Source organism: Apiospora kogelbergensis (assembly GCF_038363985.1).
Source record: "Apiospora kogelbergensis strain CBS 113332 chromosome Unknown utg000001l_segment0_segment0, whole genome shotgun sequence".
Lineage (NCBI taxonomy): Eukaryota > Fungi > Ascomycota > Sordariomycetes > Amphisphaeriales > Apiosporaceae > Apiospora > Apiospora kogelbergensis.
In genome coordinates, this window is record NW_027117418.1 from 6,511,651 (window position 1) to 6,528,068 (window position 16,418).

The window sequence follows — 16,418 nt, forward strand, 5'->3', positions numbered from 1 at the left end:
ACTGCGGCCTATCAGGATACCGATCAGCAGTATACCTTGCAGTGTAGCGATGGCAAACACCACCAACACGAGGCTGGATGATCTACCCGCCGATTTTGTCAGCTTCAACCAGGGCCCAATCGCCGAGAGGGTGGCCGCGGCGATGATGGGTATATCTTTTGGATTCGTCTTGCTACGCTTAGTGTCTCGCGCTACAAGGAAAGCTCGTCTGGGCCTGGACGACTGGATCATACTCGCTGCCTTGGTATGATGCTCTCCAAACTGCTATCAAAACTGGTTATGATGCGTGAAAGGTCCTGACCACCAAGCAGATACCATCCATGGCTTATCTCTCCACCACTTTCATCTGTGAGCACCGCCTGCTAGAACGGGGAGGATGATCTACGTGTACACTGAATTACAGAGCTGACTGAGTACATGATCAGTATCAAGAAATGGTCTGGGGAAGCATCTCCTAGTTGTGATCATAACAGATCCGGGCTCATTACGGATCATTCAACTAGTAAGGACTCCCATGTTAACTCATGATGCGAAACCTCGGATGTATAAATTCTGACCTGACCCCAGTGGACATTCATCAGCGAGATAACATATGGCGCTTCGATAACAGCAGTCAAGCTCTCCATACTGGCCATGTACGACCGGCTCTTTCCAACCAAGTTCATGAGAAGGGCCGTCGTCAGCCTCGCAACAGTAGCAATGCTCTGGTATCTTGCAGTGATACTGGTGGTATTTTTCCAGTGCGACCCGATTCCTCGCTCCCTGGGGAGGCACTGTAGAGGGTCACTGTATAGACCATTACAGTTACTATACAGGCCTTGCTGGTACGTAAACAGAATATTATTATGGTTACGACGTACCTACCTTCGACCCTGCAGCCGTCGTCGCAAACATATGTTCTCAATATGCTAACAATATTCTCTTCACAATAGTTCCTCATGTATGTCTTCTCAATGACACTCCTGTGCGAGTTCCATAGAGGTCGACATAACTCACACAACACCAGATTGTTATTGATATTATCATACTCTCACTTCCGATACGAGAAGTGCGTCGTCTCCAGATAGTCAATTGGCAGAAGGCGGCCGTCTGCGGCATGTTTCTACTTGGGGGTTGTAAGTAGACCAACCAGATCCGATACATATCAAGTGCGCAGAAAGGCTAACTTCGCAAAGCGTCACCCTCGTCAGTATCATACGCCTCAAATTCGTTGCCGAAATGGTCAACACGGAACCCGGATCCGATACGACGGGTAAGTAGTTTCATCCTCCTTTCTCCGAAACTGGCTTTGGCAAGCCAAAATTTCTGATTGCCTGCGGTAGTCGTGGTCAGTACGGCGATATGGAGCTCGGTCGAGGTGGGAGTAGCGATAATGTGCGCGTGCCTGCCCACGCTGCAGCCGCTGATCCGCATGGTGTCGGCCTACATCGTGCGAAAGACGCAGCAGTCAAGCAGCAGTCACGCCAGCGCGGCCGCCGGCCGTAGCAACTTCCCGCCGGCCGGTAGCAGTTACTCGGATAACCGTGGCAGCCGGGGCTGGACGGGCGACAGTTCGCGGCCCCTGAACCACGCCGACTCGGAGGCGTCGTTCAAGTTCGTGGTGCAGGACATCGACCTGGAGCTGGGCCACCTAAGCAAGGAGCAGCAGGAACTACAGGAGTTGACCCGGCAGCACCCGGCGTTTCGCAACACGTTCCCCATGGGGCTGAACATCCTGCCGACGGCGCGGCGCAGCGCGGGGCCCCTGACTCTCAGCCCCATCCGGGCCGAAAGGCCCATCTCGTTGGGGTTGCAGGGTATACTGAAAAAATCCTACATATAGACATACAGCAGAGAGCCGGTCTCTGTCCAACAAAGAAAGTAAAATTAGTATCTAATCATCAATCAAACCATGTTGCATTTATCCTTTACTTGCTTTTGGAATCGAATAATTACTATTTACGATGAAGTATATACGCTATAACAAAGCAATGCGAATTAAACAAGCCTGGCTCTACTGCCATGCAACCCCTGACACCCGCTTTCTCTCACACAAGTAAGTTTTGTTGCAAGAGTATCGCCAAATACTCGTGGTCCAGTTCGTGGGCCTCGGCCACGGTGTCCACGTTTGCCTTGAGGCTTGCTAGACCATCGACGAGACGCTGGAGGCCCTGCTCCATCACCTCGAGCTCGCCGCGGACCTCGCTCGCTCGCTCGTCGATCCACGCCGCGCGCTCCACGGTGTTGTCGTAAATGGCCTGCACCACCGCGTGCGCCGTCTCGTGCGCATGCCGCGTCCATAGGATTTGGTTCATGGCCCGCGCATATTTTTCCTCGTGCGGCAGCAGGGGCTCAGCCGCCTCGACCTGGTGCAGCAGCGTCCTCCGTTTGGTCCCTTGTCGTCGTCCTCCTTCTTCTTGTCCCGCTGCCGCACCTCCTGGGGTAGTCGTTCCGGACCTCGACGATGACCTCCTCCTCCGGACGCGACCGTGGCCGCTTCGACTGCGAACTCGCCCCTTTTTGAAGACGAAGCTGGGCGTCGCCATTTCTTCCAGGAAGGCTTCGAGCCACTCCCGGTCCGCGGCTTCGATCATAGACCCGCTCACATCCAGCAGGTCGCGCCACCGCAGCGAGCGCAGGTGTCGCATGAAGTGCCAGTTGATCTCGTAGGGCACGTCCTGGCTGCGATAAGTCAACACCTCGTCCTGCCGCACCATGTCGTGCTTGGTAGGCACCCACGTGGGCACGAACGTCATGATATCGCGCAGGTTCGCCACCTGGTGGAACACCTCGAGCGCACTCAGATCGGCGGAGAGCAGCAGCCAGGTTTTGATGAAGTCTAGGATCTCGGTTCCGTCGCTAGAGAAGGGGTCGACTAGACCATCGTCTTCATATAGTGTCTCATCTTCCTCTGACACTGGCTCTTCTTGCTCCTCTAACTCATCAAGCTCACCTGACCCCTCGGGCGGTGGCGGTGGCGTCATCTCATCAACGTTGTTATCCGTCTCGTGGTTAGAGTCTGTGGTTTCAGGGGTCTGGCTTGTCTCATCGAAAGACTCATTCGTCTCAACCTCCCCCTCCTCCTCAATATCTTCGTCGGCTTTTTCGACGATCGTTTCTTGGACGGAAGGCTCTACTGGCGAGTTCTCATTATTTTGTTCTTGCTCTCGCAACTCCATGAAGATCCTGAGCTTTGTGCGCAGGTCGACAAGCTCCGCACGCTTCTGCGGCGACAGCCCCGGCGGCTCATTGAGGGCCATGTCCTCATCCTGCTGCTGCTGTGGCGCGGCCGTGGTGGTCGAAGAGGAGGCGGACGAGACCGACGAGTTTACTACTTCCAGGGACTCAGGCTTGTTCTCTCTTGCTCTGAAAGACTGCAAAAGCTCCAGCTTGGATCGTAGATCCAGCAGCTCAGTGCGCCTTTCTGGAGAGAGGTTGTTCTGATGGCGTAAGCGGGGGGACTCTTGGGTTATTCGCTCGAGAGCCGGGACAGTCTCTATGGTCTCTTTCGCGGCTTCCTCTTCAGGGGTATTCTCTACTGCGGCTTCCTCCTCTGCTTCTTCTTCGGATAGCGGCAGTTCGTATTCTTTCGTAATATCAGTCGCTGGGTTTGTCGTAGCGACCTCCTCGTCGTCGTCATCCTTGTGCGATTCGTCCTCGTAGTGAAAGCTAAGGCTGGTGGACGGCCTCTCAATAGATTCTGGCCTTACCTCCTCTCCATCCGATTCCGACGATACGCCTTCGTCGCCTCGAATCTCCTCCGCGCCCGTGTCTAGCACATCCTCTATAGTGTCGTCTGTGGGAAGAATGATTTGAGTCGATGATCGCTTCTCACCATTGTTGTTGATATGTTGTATATCAACGGTGTCCCCGTGGTCAGTAACCTCCTGGTCAACATCCTCCTCCTCCGCCTGAACGACAACTTCCTCTGTAGTGTCGTCCACGTGAAGACCGATCTCAGTCGAGGAGTGGGTTTCATCATCGATGGTATGTTGAATATCGTCAATCTCCTCCTTGTCGGCGACCTCATCTTCCTCGACAGTGTCCCCTGCCTCGATTTTCCTCGGCTCCGACCCCTCGCTCTGCGGTCTTAATGGAACATTCGCTTCGAGACAATGAACATCTTGGGCGTAATCGAAAACATAGAAAGAGTCGTCGTGGGACCCCTGACGCACCCATTCCAGCGTTCTCCTCTGCTCGGAACTCAACGGCGCCGGTGCAGAAAAGCTTGCCTGAGATGCTTCTGAGCCAGAAGGATTATTTGCCTCGCCGCCATCCGTTGTTGCCTCCGTCGTCGTCAACTTAGGTGAGCCAGTCTCCCGGTTGACGAAACCGACCGTCCTCGTCCTCGTCCTTGTCTGCCGCCTAGGCCTACGTACCCATGCCCTCAGGGCTTGGAAGTAAATTGAAATTATGAAATAAAGATATAAGAGTCCCCATCGGACCTTATTCCACGTCCTTGGGTTCCATTGGAACAACATATTATAATATAAATATAAGGAGACAAGCAAGGAAATAAGAAAAGAGATAAATGGAAATGTACTGAGGTTTTTTTATTGTTAGTTGGAATGAAACATGACAACTTCGACTTCTTCCCGTAGCTACGCAGCGGAGCGGGAGATGGTAGTATCTTTATGCTGAAAGCCTCTCCCCGTGAAAGGATACGGCAATCGCCATGATATGAGCGAACATCTTCAAAGGACCCTTTTGAGTCTCAGTACAATAGGCCTTTGTGGTCTTTTCTTTTCGAATCCTGCCTGGTCTAATCTCCCTTTGAGCTGGGCTCAGGCCATGATCTAGAACTACGTAACCTCGAGTTTATGAGACGTCACGGTTTTGGTCATCACACCCAAACATGCAACTCGGCAACGTCCATAGACCTGCACACGTCTTGCATACATGTGGATATCGTTCTGCTCCCCATGGTATCTCGTGTGCTGGAGGGGTTGGTATAACGAAGGGTAGACTGGGTGTTGCAGCTGCAATTAACGAAGCCCCGCTGACTGATATATGCCAATAGGAGCAGAGTCTAGTGATGAATTCGACATCTAGGACGTGATGTTATCGTTTGGGAATACTTGCCAAGGGTAGTTAGTATCTGTAAAAGTCTTCACCTTTACGATCCAGAAGTCTTTGTCCCCTTACATGGATCAAAGACAAAGTAACATTCGGGACATATTCTCCCCCTTTGTTCTTGGTGAATAATGCTCCTGATGGATATAGTGAAGGACGCCCCAGTCCCCAAAGTCTGAGGATATTGTAGTGATAGATCCAAACCCGAAACTTCCACGAATCTTACGCTCTTTCACGTCTGCGAGAGCAGATACACCGCTCACTTTTCTTTCTTTTCTTCTTCTTCTCTTCTTCTTCGAGATATTTCCAATACCTGTCAGGAACAGTTCGTATCGGTACCCTTCTAACCTACCGACACTCCCTCGCCCCTTTCCATACATACACCTACCCCTATTTTGACATCCTCACCCACACACACAATGTGCAACCGAGTCTACTACCTCTGTCGCCACCATTCCTACGTTAAAGAGTGCGTGGCGAAACAGGAGCCCGAGGCGAGCTGCTGCTTCGGCGGCGGCAGAGGTTGCCGGGGCATAGATGCGAACGTAACGAGACCGGAGTACTGTCCTGACTGCAAAGCAAAGCAGGCGGCGACGCGTGCCGCCAAGACCCACGGCTGGTATGGACACAAAAGCTCTTCTTCCCATGGTGCGAACCGTTTGAATAACAAGAGCAGTTGCGACTCGATCATCGAGGCGGACCTTATGAAGGGTGTCGCGGCCATGCCCGGCATGGTGACGTACGACACCCGCCGACGCGGGCCGCCCCCGGTACAGCCGGCGTACTACCCACAAGGTCGTCGCACCCGCGAGGCTCCGCAGCGACAGCCCGTCGTCCGAAACATGCCTTCGATCCACGAGGCCTCGCACCGACCTCAAATACAAAGGGGCTATGTGGCGGCGCAGCCTATGAGCGCGACGATGGTGTATCCGACACCGCCTTCTTTCCGCCATGACAGTCAGCGTAGGCATCAGCAACCCCAGATGAAGTCGGTTCAACGACACGAACCCCCATCTTTCACTCGGCATATGCAGCAACATACGACGGCCCAGAGGGCACAGCCGGAGACGGCAACGCCCGCTCGACACAAGAGTCGGCATGCGCGACCGCAAAGAGCACAGGGGCTGCCGCAACCCGTTCGAAAGCCGACCCGACGGGACAGCAACGGTGTATCCGATTTTGGCAGCGATGACGAGGACAAGGACGAGGACGATCGCCAAAATCCGTGGACACCATCTCCAAGCCGGGAGTCGTTCCATCCTCATCGGTGATTTAGCTACTGGTTGATCCAGTAGCACCAAACACCTAAGTATATAAGCGGCCTTGGGCGGCGTCTATTGCATACCGCAGACGTACGATGCCCCGGAATACATAAACGTTAGTAGTACAATTGTATATATACCTTCCTTGTTTCAAAGCTTAAGTTTGACTTTCATTTTGCATGTAACGTTCCTTTTTACTGCTTGCCTCCAACCTTGATCAGACGCTTATGTGTTGGATAGGAGCAGCCCTGCATGCCAGGGATGAAGAGCACGACAATGCTTCAGAGCTGAGCGAAGTCAAGGAATGCGCTATCGTTCGCGAAGGAGGCGAAGAATGTATCCCAGTCTGTTGTCTCCTCAATTCCTTGACCGACCGGGAGTTTGGTATTCGCTGACCACCCATTGAGCTCCCAGGCCTTGGATTTTAATCGCCTCAGCCTCTCCCACATATATTGATTATCATCAGCGGAAGCCTCGAAGCAGGCGGCGACTGTGTGGCCAAGGTCGTCAGCCTCGGCGCTACCCGGGTGTTGTATAAGATCTCGTAAGATAATCACAACTGGTTGGTATATATTGTATAGTCCTGTGATCCACTTCAGGGGAGCGAATATGAAGTCGTGTGCGCATAGTATAAACGTTTCGATACACTCCTTGGCAGCATCAATCGCTCTGACGCGAGAGATCAGGTCAGCATGAAAGGGGCAATTTCCTGGTAAATTTGGAGCTCACTTTTTCGAGACGGCGAGAGCGGTCGCCCTTCTTTCCTTAGATAAGGTTGATGTAATGTCAACACCAACCTACAGCTAATGATAAGCAAACTATGCTGGACATATTTGGCGGGAACTCCAGGACTGGGCCCCCAACTATGTCCTAGTTCTCTGATTGTCTCTTGGAAGTTTGTGGCGGCAGTGGCTAGGTCCTTATGGACCTGTGGAGTGGCCTGGCTGTGGCCGAGCGTCATCTCGAGAACATCAGAGAAGATCATGTGGGCTCGCGAGCAATGTTTGAGGAATATGAGGCCCGGATGGGAACCTGCGTCTAATTCCCGCACGTCGTAAGACGAAGGGCGAAGCAGTGTTGGGAGTCCATGGGCCACGGAGAAGGCGATATCAAGTCCGTGGACTTTCCAGAAAAGCCTTCTCCTTTCCTCTGCTTCAGCCTCGGATGGTATGTCCAACCTTGTTGGATCGCGGTGCAACCCAGCCAGCTGTGCTGAACGGACGAGAGTGGATATAGGGCTTGCCACCGGACAAGCCGCTCCTTCGGTGATGCTGGGGATGGCCTTGAAGACCAACGCTTTTATGTATGCAATTGAGTAGGACGGGCTGCATAGACGAAAGAGACTTTCAACGCATCTTCTCCATATATCAGAAGGATAGAGCAGAGTCAATTCTGGCCTCCATGCCTCTATGGACAAGGATGACGCATGGCAGCTGGTGGCAAGGAGCAGATACGATTCCTCATCGAGTTGGAGGGTTTCGCAGGCATCCACCAGTCTTTCGATTTCTTCTACCTCCACGATGGGCACGAAGATGTAACAATGTTCGGAAAACCAGCGCATCAACTTCGTATAATGGCTTCGGGGAATCGACTGGAGCCAAAGTGTTGGCTCGGCCTCAGCGGCTAGTCCGGGGCTCGAGCTGCACTGAGAATGTGCCGAAGGAGGTGCCGAAGCCTCGTCACGTACAAACACTTCAGACATCCAGCTGCACCTGGATATATAGCGTTTCTGGGGGCCTTGAGGGGTGAGTATCCCCGGAAGCGATGGAGCAAGTGGTGATATATTCTCCGGCGATGCCAAAGACAACGTCTTAGGCCTTTGTGTGGCGTCCGGGGCACTGTCTTCGGTGTAGCAACATTCATACTGGCCAAGCAGACAGTTACCACAAGAAGGCCGAGATTGATTACATTTGATTTTACGGGCCCGGCAATGCTGAGAGATGGTCAGCCGAAGTCGAAGTCGAACCGAGATTTCTGACTCTCCTGCTTACTCACCTGACAGGCTTTGCTTACTCGGTTCCTGGAAACCGCCTTGCGCTTTATTCGAAGACTGTTTGTGGTGTTGCCGGCCATTTTGCTTCATGCAGAGGGGGTGAGAAAGGTTGATCGGGCCAACGTCTCTCTGTCCTGTTCGTGCCGCGTCTCACTGACTAATTGCTAGTCCTCGGCCGAGAAACCTGCCTAGAAGGGCTTAGCTCAAGCTGGCCTCCTTCCCCCTATGCGAACTGATACTCCTTTGCTTGTAGTCCAGCCATTCCCGTGGCGTGCTCGATTCCGCTGTAGCATTGATGTAACTTGATATATCCAATGTGTGCTGCGTGAAGCGTGCCATAATGCATTGCTCGGCCGAGAGATCTTCATATAAGACAAGGCATCGACGCTTGTAGAAAGGTACCCTACGTCAAACCATATAGTCACCAGCAACAACTGCACCCCATTACCGAGTCACCCGAAATAATCACCATGCTTGTCCTAATTGCTGGCATCACAGGGCATGTCGGCCAGAATCTTGCTCGGGCAGCCATCAAGCATGGCCTGAGCGTCCGTGGCCTAGGCAGATCGCCCCAGAAGCTGGACCCATCCATCCAGATCGAGTCGTTCGTCACCATTCAGGACTACTACGACGATACACCGCAGCTGACAGCGGCCATGGAAGGCGTCGAAGCCGTCATTGTGGCGAACGCGGGCCACGCTGAGCTGCAGCTCGACGCACAGCTACTCCTACTACGGACAGCGGAGCGGTCCAACACCGTCCGCGTCTTCCACGCGCAGTCGTGGAGCTACGACTGGCGCACCCTCCAACTGGGCGAGCACGAGATGTACGATCCGTTCCTCATGTTCGCGCGGCAGGCCGCGCTGTCAGTCCGTCGCCTGCGGCCCCTGTACCTGTTCACGGGCGTGCTGGGTGAGGTTCTGTTCGGCGCCGCGGGCCGCCATAGCTTCGCGCCCCAGAACGGCGGCGGCATCTGGGACCCAGCGACCAAGACGCTCGAGTATTACGGAATGGGCGACGAGAAGTACTATTGGACGGCCGAACAAGACGCGGCCGAGCTCAGCATCGCCCTCATCCTGTCCGAGAACGCGGAAAAGGGAGGTTACTATTCCGCGTTTTCGGGGGAGCTCAGCCCCAGGGAGATGGTAGATAAGTACACCAGGGTCAAGGGGAAACAGGCTCGCCTTGTCCATTGCGGTACTGTCCCGGATCTCGAACAGAGGGCCTTGAAGGGTCGCGAAAGCGGAAATATTCAGGAGCCATGGTTGTATATCGGAGCTTTTTACCAACTGTTCGTTATCAACGGTCGTTGGACCTTGGAGAAATCACCGGAGTTGGCTAACGTACCCATGACCAGCCTCGAGGAATTTCTGGGGGAAATGCTAGCATGTAGAGAAGCAAATTCTGCTTTTTTTTTCGATAGACCAACTAGTTTGATTTTAGAGGGCTGTATGTCCTGTGTTCAATTAGCCTGTGCAAGATAATTAATAACCCAATATTCTCTGCCCTCGAAAGTTTTGCTTAAGCCAAACAAGTAACAGTATTAGATCTTCACTCCAGACATGTTGATACTTTCCAAATGCATTGGTCTCGTTGGGCTCTATTCAGGGGTCCGTAAAGGACCCCGTATTCCGCCGTCTAAGCTGGCAGAATAGATTACATTGATACATTGGTTGTGAACCCCGAAATACCATGCCTCTAATTTTCAGTATTTACCGGATTTACCGGGTCAGGCAGATGTCGTCGATACGCAGGATCATCTTGACGGTCTCTGCGGCCAACTCAATCGCGCTTGTGCTCACCAGAAGAGGCTGCAACACATTCTCTTTAGCAATGTTGGTGTTGACACCACCACTCTTGATACTAACACCGGCGTTCTTCTCGCCCATCTCGTGGCGGTGACGCAACTCCGTCACAACCTTGATGCTGTTCAGACCTGCGTTCTCGGCGAGCGTCGTGGGGATAACCTCGAGAGCATCCGCAAAGGCCTTCCAGCAGATCGATTCGGTGCCCGTCAGCGACCGAGATTGTTTTGAGAGCTGAGCAGCGATCTCGATCTCTGGGGCACCACCACCGGCAATGAGGGCCTTCTTCTTGACCAGGCAGCGGATGACACAGAGCGCATCGTGAAGGGATCGCTCGGCCTCGTCCAGAATCATACCGTTGGCGCCACGGCAAACCACGCTGACAGTCTTGCCAGCGCTCTTGGTGCCAAGAATCTTCACCATGCGAGCACCGCTGGATTGCGACTCCTCGATCAGGTCGGCGCTTCCTAGCTTGTCCTCGGTGAACGAGTCGATGTCGGCAATCGGCTTGCAGCCAGTAGACTTGCAGATAAACTCGACCTCGTCACGCTCGATATCCTTGATGGCCAGGATGTTCAGCTTGGCCAGGAAATGAAGAGACAGGTCGTTGACAGCGTCGCGCAGGATAGACTTCTGGATCAAGAGGACGTTGCACTTGGCCTTCTTGATCTTCTTAACAAGGTTCAACAGGTACAACCGCTCCTCCTTGACAATCTTATCCATTTGGCGGTAGTCGTTGACGGCGATGCTGTTCTCCATGTCGGGCTTCGGCGGGCTGAGCTGGAACTGGATGAGACCGATCCTGGCCTTCTCCATTCTAATGGGACCACCGGCCGACTTCATGACAGGCTGGTTGAGTACCACACCATCAACCAGCTCACTGTCTTCTATCGTGCCCCCGACCTTCTTGACAATTCTGATGTTCTTCAGGTCAACGTTGTCTGCGCTCTTGATATCGATTGTCTTGGTGACTGCATGGACAGCCATGGAACCCAGCAGGCCGGAATACTGCGAGACGATCTTGGATGACAGCGAGGTGTTCGCAGCCTGGAGGAGGGTGGCGGTGTCGGTCAAGGCAACGGGCTGGGACATATCGTGTAGAATCTGCACGGCGGCGGCGGCGGCCCTCTGGAAGGACTCGGATATGACTGAGGGGTGAATACCCTTGCCCAGCAATCTGTCAGCAGCACCAAGCAGGGCACCGCAGATGACGACAACCGAGGTGGTGCCGTCTCCAGCCTCGACATCCTGGGCAGCCGACAGGTTCACCAGCATCTTGGCGGTGGGGTGCATAACGGACATGCTCATGAGCATTGTGTTTCCATCGTTTGTGATGATTGTCTCCCCCCTCCCACTTCGGATCATCTTATCCATGCCACGAGGGCCAAGCGAGGTTCGGATGGCATCTGCGACGGCTCTGGCGGCGACGATGTTGGCAGAGCGAACTGCTATCGGCTTCTCCTTGTCCTGTATCCCGCATTAGCTCAGGTGCAGCAATAGACACTCGGTGTGGGCAGACATACTCTGAAAGTGGTGTTGGAGTGGGCGCCCGACCCAGGAGCCGCTGTTGTCGACATGTTTGGAGAGGTTGCTTCGGGGACGAACGTAGGTTGATTTGGCGTCTTGGGAAGTGGTTAGAACAGGTCAACGAAATTGATTCCCAGATAGCAAACGACCCTTGTGCCTTGAGAGAGATCCCCCGCGCTGAAGGCTACTACCATCCCAATTATTTTTTTGACGGTCAACCCAAAATCCGACCGGGGGGGAGCTGCAAGGCTACTACTTACTTACTGGCTGTCGACCCGCTAAATCTGCTACAACCACGCCCGGGGTCTCTTCGCACTGCCGGCTTGTTCAGCAGCCCAGCAGCCAGGCAAGAGCTAGCTGACGTGCCTGGCACTCACTCACTAACTCGCCTCAACCCATCATCACCTCTCCCCATCACACCTTCAACAACAATACCAGCCGCATTCGTACTTTCCGATACCCGTGATTCCTTCCTTGCTCCAACTCCCTGCCCCCCCAAATCACCTCCCACGGGCTGGTCGGATACACGATCCATTTGTCCCGTCCCCAATCCGCCCCGTTCCCACAGCTTCCCTGGGCACCATGGTACGTCTGCGACAGCCTCGTTTGGCCCCCGATCTCTACTAACCTGCCCTCTACGCAGCCGTCCGCCACCGGTCAGAACTGGGAGAAGTACCAGAAGAAGTTCGCCGACGATGAGGTAGAAGAGAAGAAGATCACGCCCCTCACCGACGAGTTCGTTTGGCCTCTCCCGGACAGTCCCGCAACTCGCGAGCTAACCTGCCACCAGGGATATCCAAGTCCTCAAAACCTACGGCGCTGCGCCCTACGGCAACGCTCTCAAGAACCTCGAGAAGCAAATAAAAGAAAAGCAGCAAAGCGTAGATGAGAAGATCGGCGTCAAGGAGTCGGACACCGGTTTGGCTCCCCCACATCTCTGGGATATCGCCGCAGATCGACAACGCATGTCGGAAGAGCAACCGCTTCAGGTAGCGCGGTGCACCAAGATCATTGCGGATGAGAAGGACGAGCAGAAGAGCAAATATGTCATCAACGTCAAACAGATAGCCAAGTTTGTCGTGCAGCTGGGCGAGCGCGTCTCCCCTACCGATATCGAGGAGGGCATGCGCGTCGGTGTCGACCGCAACAAGTACCAGATTCTGTTGCCTCTCCCACCCAAGATTGACGCCACAGTCACCATGATGACGGTGGAGGAGAAGCCCGACGTCACCTACGGAGATGTTGGTGGCTGCAAGGAACAAGTTGAGAAGCTCAGAGAGGTGGTCGAGATGCCTCTGCTCTCACCGGAGCGGTTCGTCAACCTCGGTATCGACCCGCCCAAGGGTGCTCTACTCTACGGTCCTCCGGGCACCGGAAAGACGCTTTGCGCAAGAGCCGTGGCGAATCGAACAGATGCGACATTCATCCGCGTCATCGGTTCCGAGCTGGTACAGAAGTATGTTGGTGAGGGTGCTCGCATGGTCAGAGAATTGTTCGAGATGGCGCGGACCAAGAAAGCCTGCATCATCTTCTTCGACGAAATCGACGCTGTCGGTGGTGCCCGTTTCGATGACGGCGCAGGTGGCGACAACGAGGTGCAACGTACCATGTTGGAGTTGATTACACAACTTGATGGTTTCGATGCTCGTGGAAACATCAAGGTCATGTTCGCCACCAACAGACCCTCTACACTGGACCCTGCGCTTATGCGACCCGGTCGTATCGATCGTAAGATCGAGTTCTCACTCCCGGATCTCGAGGGCCGTGCCAACATTCTCCGCATCCACGCCAAGTCCATGAGCGTCGAGCGTGATATCCGATGGGAGCTCATCTCTCGTCTCTGCCCCAATGCTACCGGTGCCGAACTCCGCAGTGTGTGTACGGAGGCTGGTATGTTTGCCATCCGGGCGCGGAGAAAGGTGGCTAGCGAGAAGGACTTCTTAAGTGCAGTCGACAAGGTCATCAAGGGCAACTTGAAGTTCAACTCTACTGCTACTTATATGCAATACAACTAAGGGGGCTTTGATGCCATAATGAATAGGGGTTGAGAAGCTGAACTGTACTATCTGTATGAATATGGACAGGGTGTCGAAACAGCAATCGGTAGCCATGCTACTGCTGCTGATATTCTGACACTCCGTACTCCATTGCTTTTTGGGGTTGAAGTCATTCGATGCTTGGACAGATCGTCGTATCTCAAGTACAATGGCGTGGGATGCTCAAACGCGCTCTTATTAGACAGGCAGTCTGCATGCGTAATGCGGCTTGAACGATAGACAATGACATCTTTTTCCCGACTGCTGTACCTTTAGACAAGTGGTTCACTCTCACTGCCGAGCCTTGATTTTGGTGAGGGTTCAGGGGAGCATGCATCTTATGCGGCAGCATTCGAGACATCCCACTGGTGTAGCGGGTTATGTATCCTACTCCGATTCCGGCCAACCGCCGAGACAAGTGCCGGGGGTTCGTTACAGTCTAGGAATCGATTGCCATCACGGCACATTTTACCGGATTCAAGACGTAACATAACCGTTAGTCTACTTAGAAAGGGTGACGCAACCAAAGTGCATTTAAAGGCCAAGTTGCCTTCGAGATCGTGTTCCCACTTCCACAACGACATGCACGGCACTGGCGGTTTTGTGTGCTGTGTTTCCTCGTCCCTACCGTGCTAGCAATCGCTGCGAAATTATCTCTACACTTCTACCGTCCAACATGAGTGCTAAGCGACCCAACTTTCTTGTCATCGTCGCCGATGATCTGGGCTTCAGCGACACTTCCCCCTATGGCGGCGAGATTGACACACCGCACCTACAGCGGCTAGCCGATGAAGGGCTGCGCATGACTGGGTTTCATACTGCGGCCTCGTGCTCGCCCACCCGTGCCATGCTCCTTTCGGGAACCGATGCGCATATTGCTGGGCTTGGGGCCATGGCCGAGAGGATTGTATGCCAACGCCATTGCAGGGACCGCTGGATAAGAGGTCAAAGACTACAGTGGGCAGTGACAGTGGAGCTTACTCTTATTGCAGAAGAAATTCCCTGAAATATTCAAGGACAAGCCCGGCTACGAAGGATACCTAAACCACCGTGTTGCTGCACTCCCCGAGTTACTTCAAGATTCTGGCTACTTCACATTTATGTCGGGTAAATGGTAAGAAAGACCGTCCGATCGCTTCGACATCGCCACCACATTTGCTGTCCTGCTGACGTATACGATGTTCGGGTCCTCATCAAAGGCATCTTGGTTTGACAAAGGAGCTCGGCCCGCACGCAAGAGGCTTCACCAAAGTCCTTAGCTCGCTGCCCGGCGCGGGGAATCACTACAACCACGAGCCGCAACTCTACGGGGTGACCGAGAAGCCCCGTGCCATCTTCCACGGCGACGGCATCTGGATGGAAGACGACAGATTCATCAATGGCGGCACCGACTTGCCTAAGGATTTCTACTCGTCGAACACCTACACGGACTACTTTATGAAGTTTCTGCGGGAGAGGACGCTGGAGCAGAAGGAACAGCCCTTCTTCGGGTATTTGGCCTTCACAGCGCCACATTGGCCGTTGCAAGCCCCTAGGGAAGTGGTTGACAAGTACCGTGGCCGATATGATGACGGGCCTGCGGCTTTGAGGGATCAGAGACTCAAGTCTCTGATCGAAAAGGGATTGTGCCGCCAGATGTTGAAGCGGCGCCCTTGCACACACTGGATACCAAGCCGTGGGAGGAACTCAGCGATGAAGAGCGACAGAAATCGTCGCGGCATATGGAAGTTTTCGCGGCTATGGTAGATTTGATCGACTACAATGTAGGGCGCGTGCTAGATCTACTGAAGGAGACAGATGAGCTTGACTCGACTTTTGTCGTATTCATGTCCGATAACGGGGCCGAGGGCCAGCTGCTCGAGGCCGTCCCTATCTTGGCAGGGTACCAACTTCAGGACATGATCGAGAAATTCTGCAACAACTCCCTCGAGAATATCGGGAATCACGACTCTTTCGTCTGGTACGGGCCACAGTGGGCGGGTGCAGCGACGGCGCCGTCACGGGGGGCCAAAGCCTATACGACCGAAGGCGGCATCCACTGCCCCTGCATAATCCGCTATCCGCCCTTGGTCAAGGCTGCTGACGCGGGGACCATCACGGACACGTTCACGACGGTCATGGACATCCTCCCGACGATGCTGGAGCTGGCCGGCGTGGAGCACCGAACCCCCTTCCGTGGCCGCGACGTCGAGCCCGTCAGGGGAAAGTCGTGGACACCGCTGCTGCGTGACCCGACGAACGAGAGCCTGGTGATATACGACCCGGAAGCGGCGGCAGACGCCGTGGGTTGGGAGCAGCTCGGCGTTGCGGCGGTCCGCCTGGGCGACTGGAAGGCGCTGTTCCTCCCGCCGCCCAAGGGGCCCGGCCGTTGGGAGCTGTACGACCTAGCGACGGACCTCGGTGAGATCCATGATCTGTCCGAGAGCCATCCGGGAAGCTGCGCGAGCTGCTTCATCACTATGAAACGTACTACCACGAGACAGGCATGTTTGATTCGTATACAATGTTCCAGGAGGCGCTGAAGAGATCCAAAGCAACTGATGGTGGTGGTACCGGCTCAGGGAAGCGGGATGAGAAGGCGGAAGTTGACACTGGCAGAGCCAAGCACTGATGATGTGTGATTTCCCAGCAAGACAGGAGAAGTAGCTGTATTATTGTATTCGCTGATTTACCATGGTGGTGTAGAACACATCCCTCCCTTGACGGAATGAGTTTAGAGGCCAAGTCATAGTGTTATCTGATT

General features: G+C 54.1%; 8 protein-coding genes across 8 annotated transcripts; 5 read left to right on the plus strand and 3 right to left on the minus strand.

The window, feature by feature from the left end:
• Positions 1-49: 49 nt before the first annotated feature.
• On the plus strand, positions 50-1,822 carry PG998_002102 (uncharacterized protein; the record flags this gene model as incomplete). Its single annotated transcript, XM_066868920.1, has 7 exons — positions 50-244; positions 294-348; positions 568-729; positions 837-940; positions 1,007-1,115; positions 1,176-1,252; positions 1,400-1,822. 7 exons carry the CDS (start codon positions 50-52, stop codon positions 1,820-1,822), a joined length of 1,125 nt encoding a protein of 374 aa, XP_066737335.1.
• Positions 1,823-2,027: 205 nt separating this feature from the next.
• On the minus strand, positions 2,028-4,460 carry PG998_002103 (uncharacterized protein; the record flags this gene model as incomplete). The annotated part of the gene is made up of 1 exon (XM_066868921.1): positions 2,028-4,460. One exon carries the CDS (start codon positions 4,458-4,460, stop codon positions 2,028-2,030), a length of 2,433 nt encoding a protein of 810 aa, XP_066737336.1.
• Positions 4,461-5,471: 1,011 nt separating this feature from the next.
• PG998_002104 (uncharacterized protein) lies at positions 5,472-6,323 on the plus strand (the record flags this gene model as incomplete). The annotated part of the gene is made up of 1 exon (XM_066868922.1): positions 5,472-6,323. One exon carries the CDS (start codon positions 5,472-5,474, stop codon positions 6,321-6,323), a length of 852 nt encoding a protein of 283 aa, XP_066737337.1.
• Positions 6,324-6,595: 272 nt separating this feature from the next.
• PG998_002105 (uncharacterized protein) lies at positions 6,596-8,387 on the minus strand (the record flags this gene model as incomplete). Its single annotated transcript, XM_066868923.1, has 3 exons — positions 6,596-6,983; positions 7,112-8,247; positions 8,310-8,387. The coding sequence occupies 3 exons, from the start codon at positions 8,385-8,387 to the stop codon at positions 6,596-6,598; spliced, it is 1,602 nt and encodes a 533-aa protein (XP_066737338.1).
• Positions 8,388-8,777: 390 nt separating this feature from the next.
• PG998_002106 (NAD(P)-binding protein) lies at positions 8,778-9,739 on the plus strand (the record flags this gene model as incomplete). Its single annotated transcript, XM_066868924.1, has 2 exons — positions 8,778-9,650; positions 9,731-9,739. The coding sequence occupies 2 exons, from the start codon at positions 8,778-8,780 to the stop codon at positions 9,737-9,739; spliced, it is 882 nt and encodes a 293-aa protein (XP_066737339.1).
• Positions 9,740-10,028: 289 nt separating this feature from the next.
• PG998_002107 (T-complex protein 1 subunit delta) lies at positions 10,029-11,696 on the minus strand (the record flags this gene model as incomplete). The annotated part of the gene is made up of 2 exons (XM_066868925.1): positions 11,636-11,696; positions 10,029-11,579 (listed from the first exon to the last, which is right to left on the minus strand). Exons 1-2 carry the CDS (start codon positions 11,687-11,689, stop codon positions 10,029-10,031), a joined length of 1,605 nt encoding a protein of 534 aa, XP_066737340.1. The 5' UTR covers positions 11,690-11,696.
• A 525-nt stretch (positions 11,697-12,221) lies between these two features.
• Positions 12,222-13,654, plus strand: PG998_002108 (P-loop containing nucleoside triphosphate hydrolase protein; the record flags this gene model as incomplete). The annotated part of the gene is made up of 3 exons (XM_066868926.1): positions 12,222-12,224; positions 12,283-12,374; positions 12,430-13,654. The coding sequence occupies 3 exons, from the start codon at positions 12,222-12,224 to the stop codon at positions 13,652-13,654; spliced, it is 1,320 nt and encodes a 439-aa protein (XP_066737341.1).
• Positions 13,655-14,351: 697 nt separating this feature from the next.
• Positions 14,352-16,286, plus strand: PG998_002109 (arylsulfatase; the record flags this gene model as incomplete). Its single annotated transcript, XM_066868927.1, has 5 exons — positions 14,352-14,582; positions 14,668-14,789; positions 14,875-15,350; positions 15,374-16,075; positions 16,099-16,286. 5 exons carry the CDS (start codon positions 14,352-14,354, stop codon positions 16,284-16,286), a joined length of 1,719 nt encoding a protein of 572 aa, XP_066737342.1.
• Between the last annotated feature and the right edge of the window lie 132 nt (positions 16,287-16,418).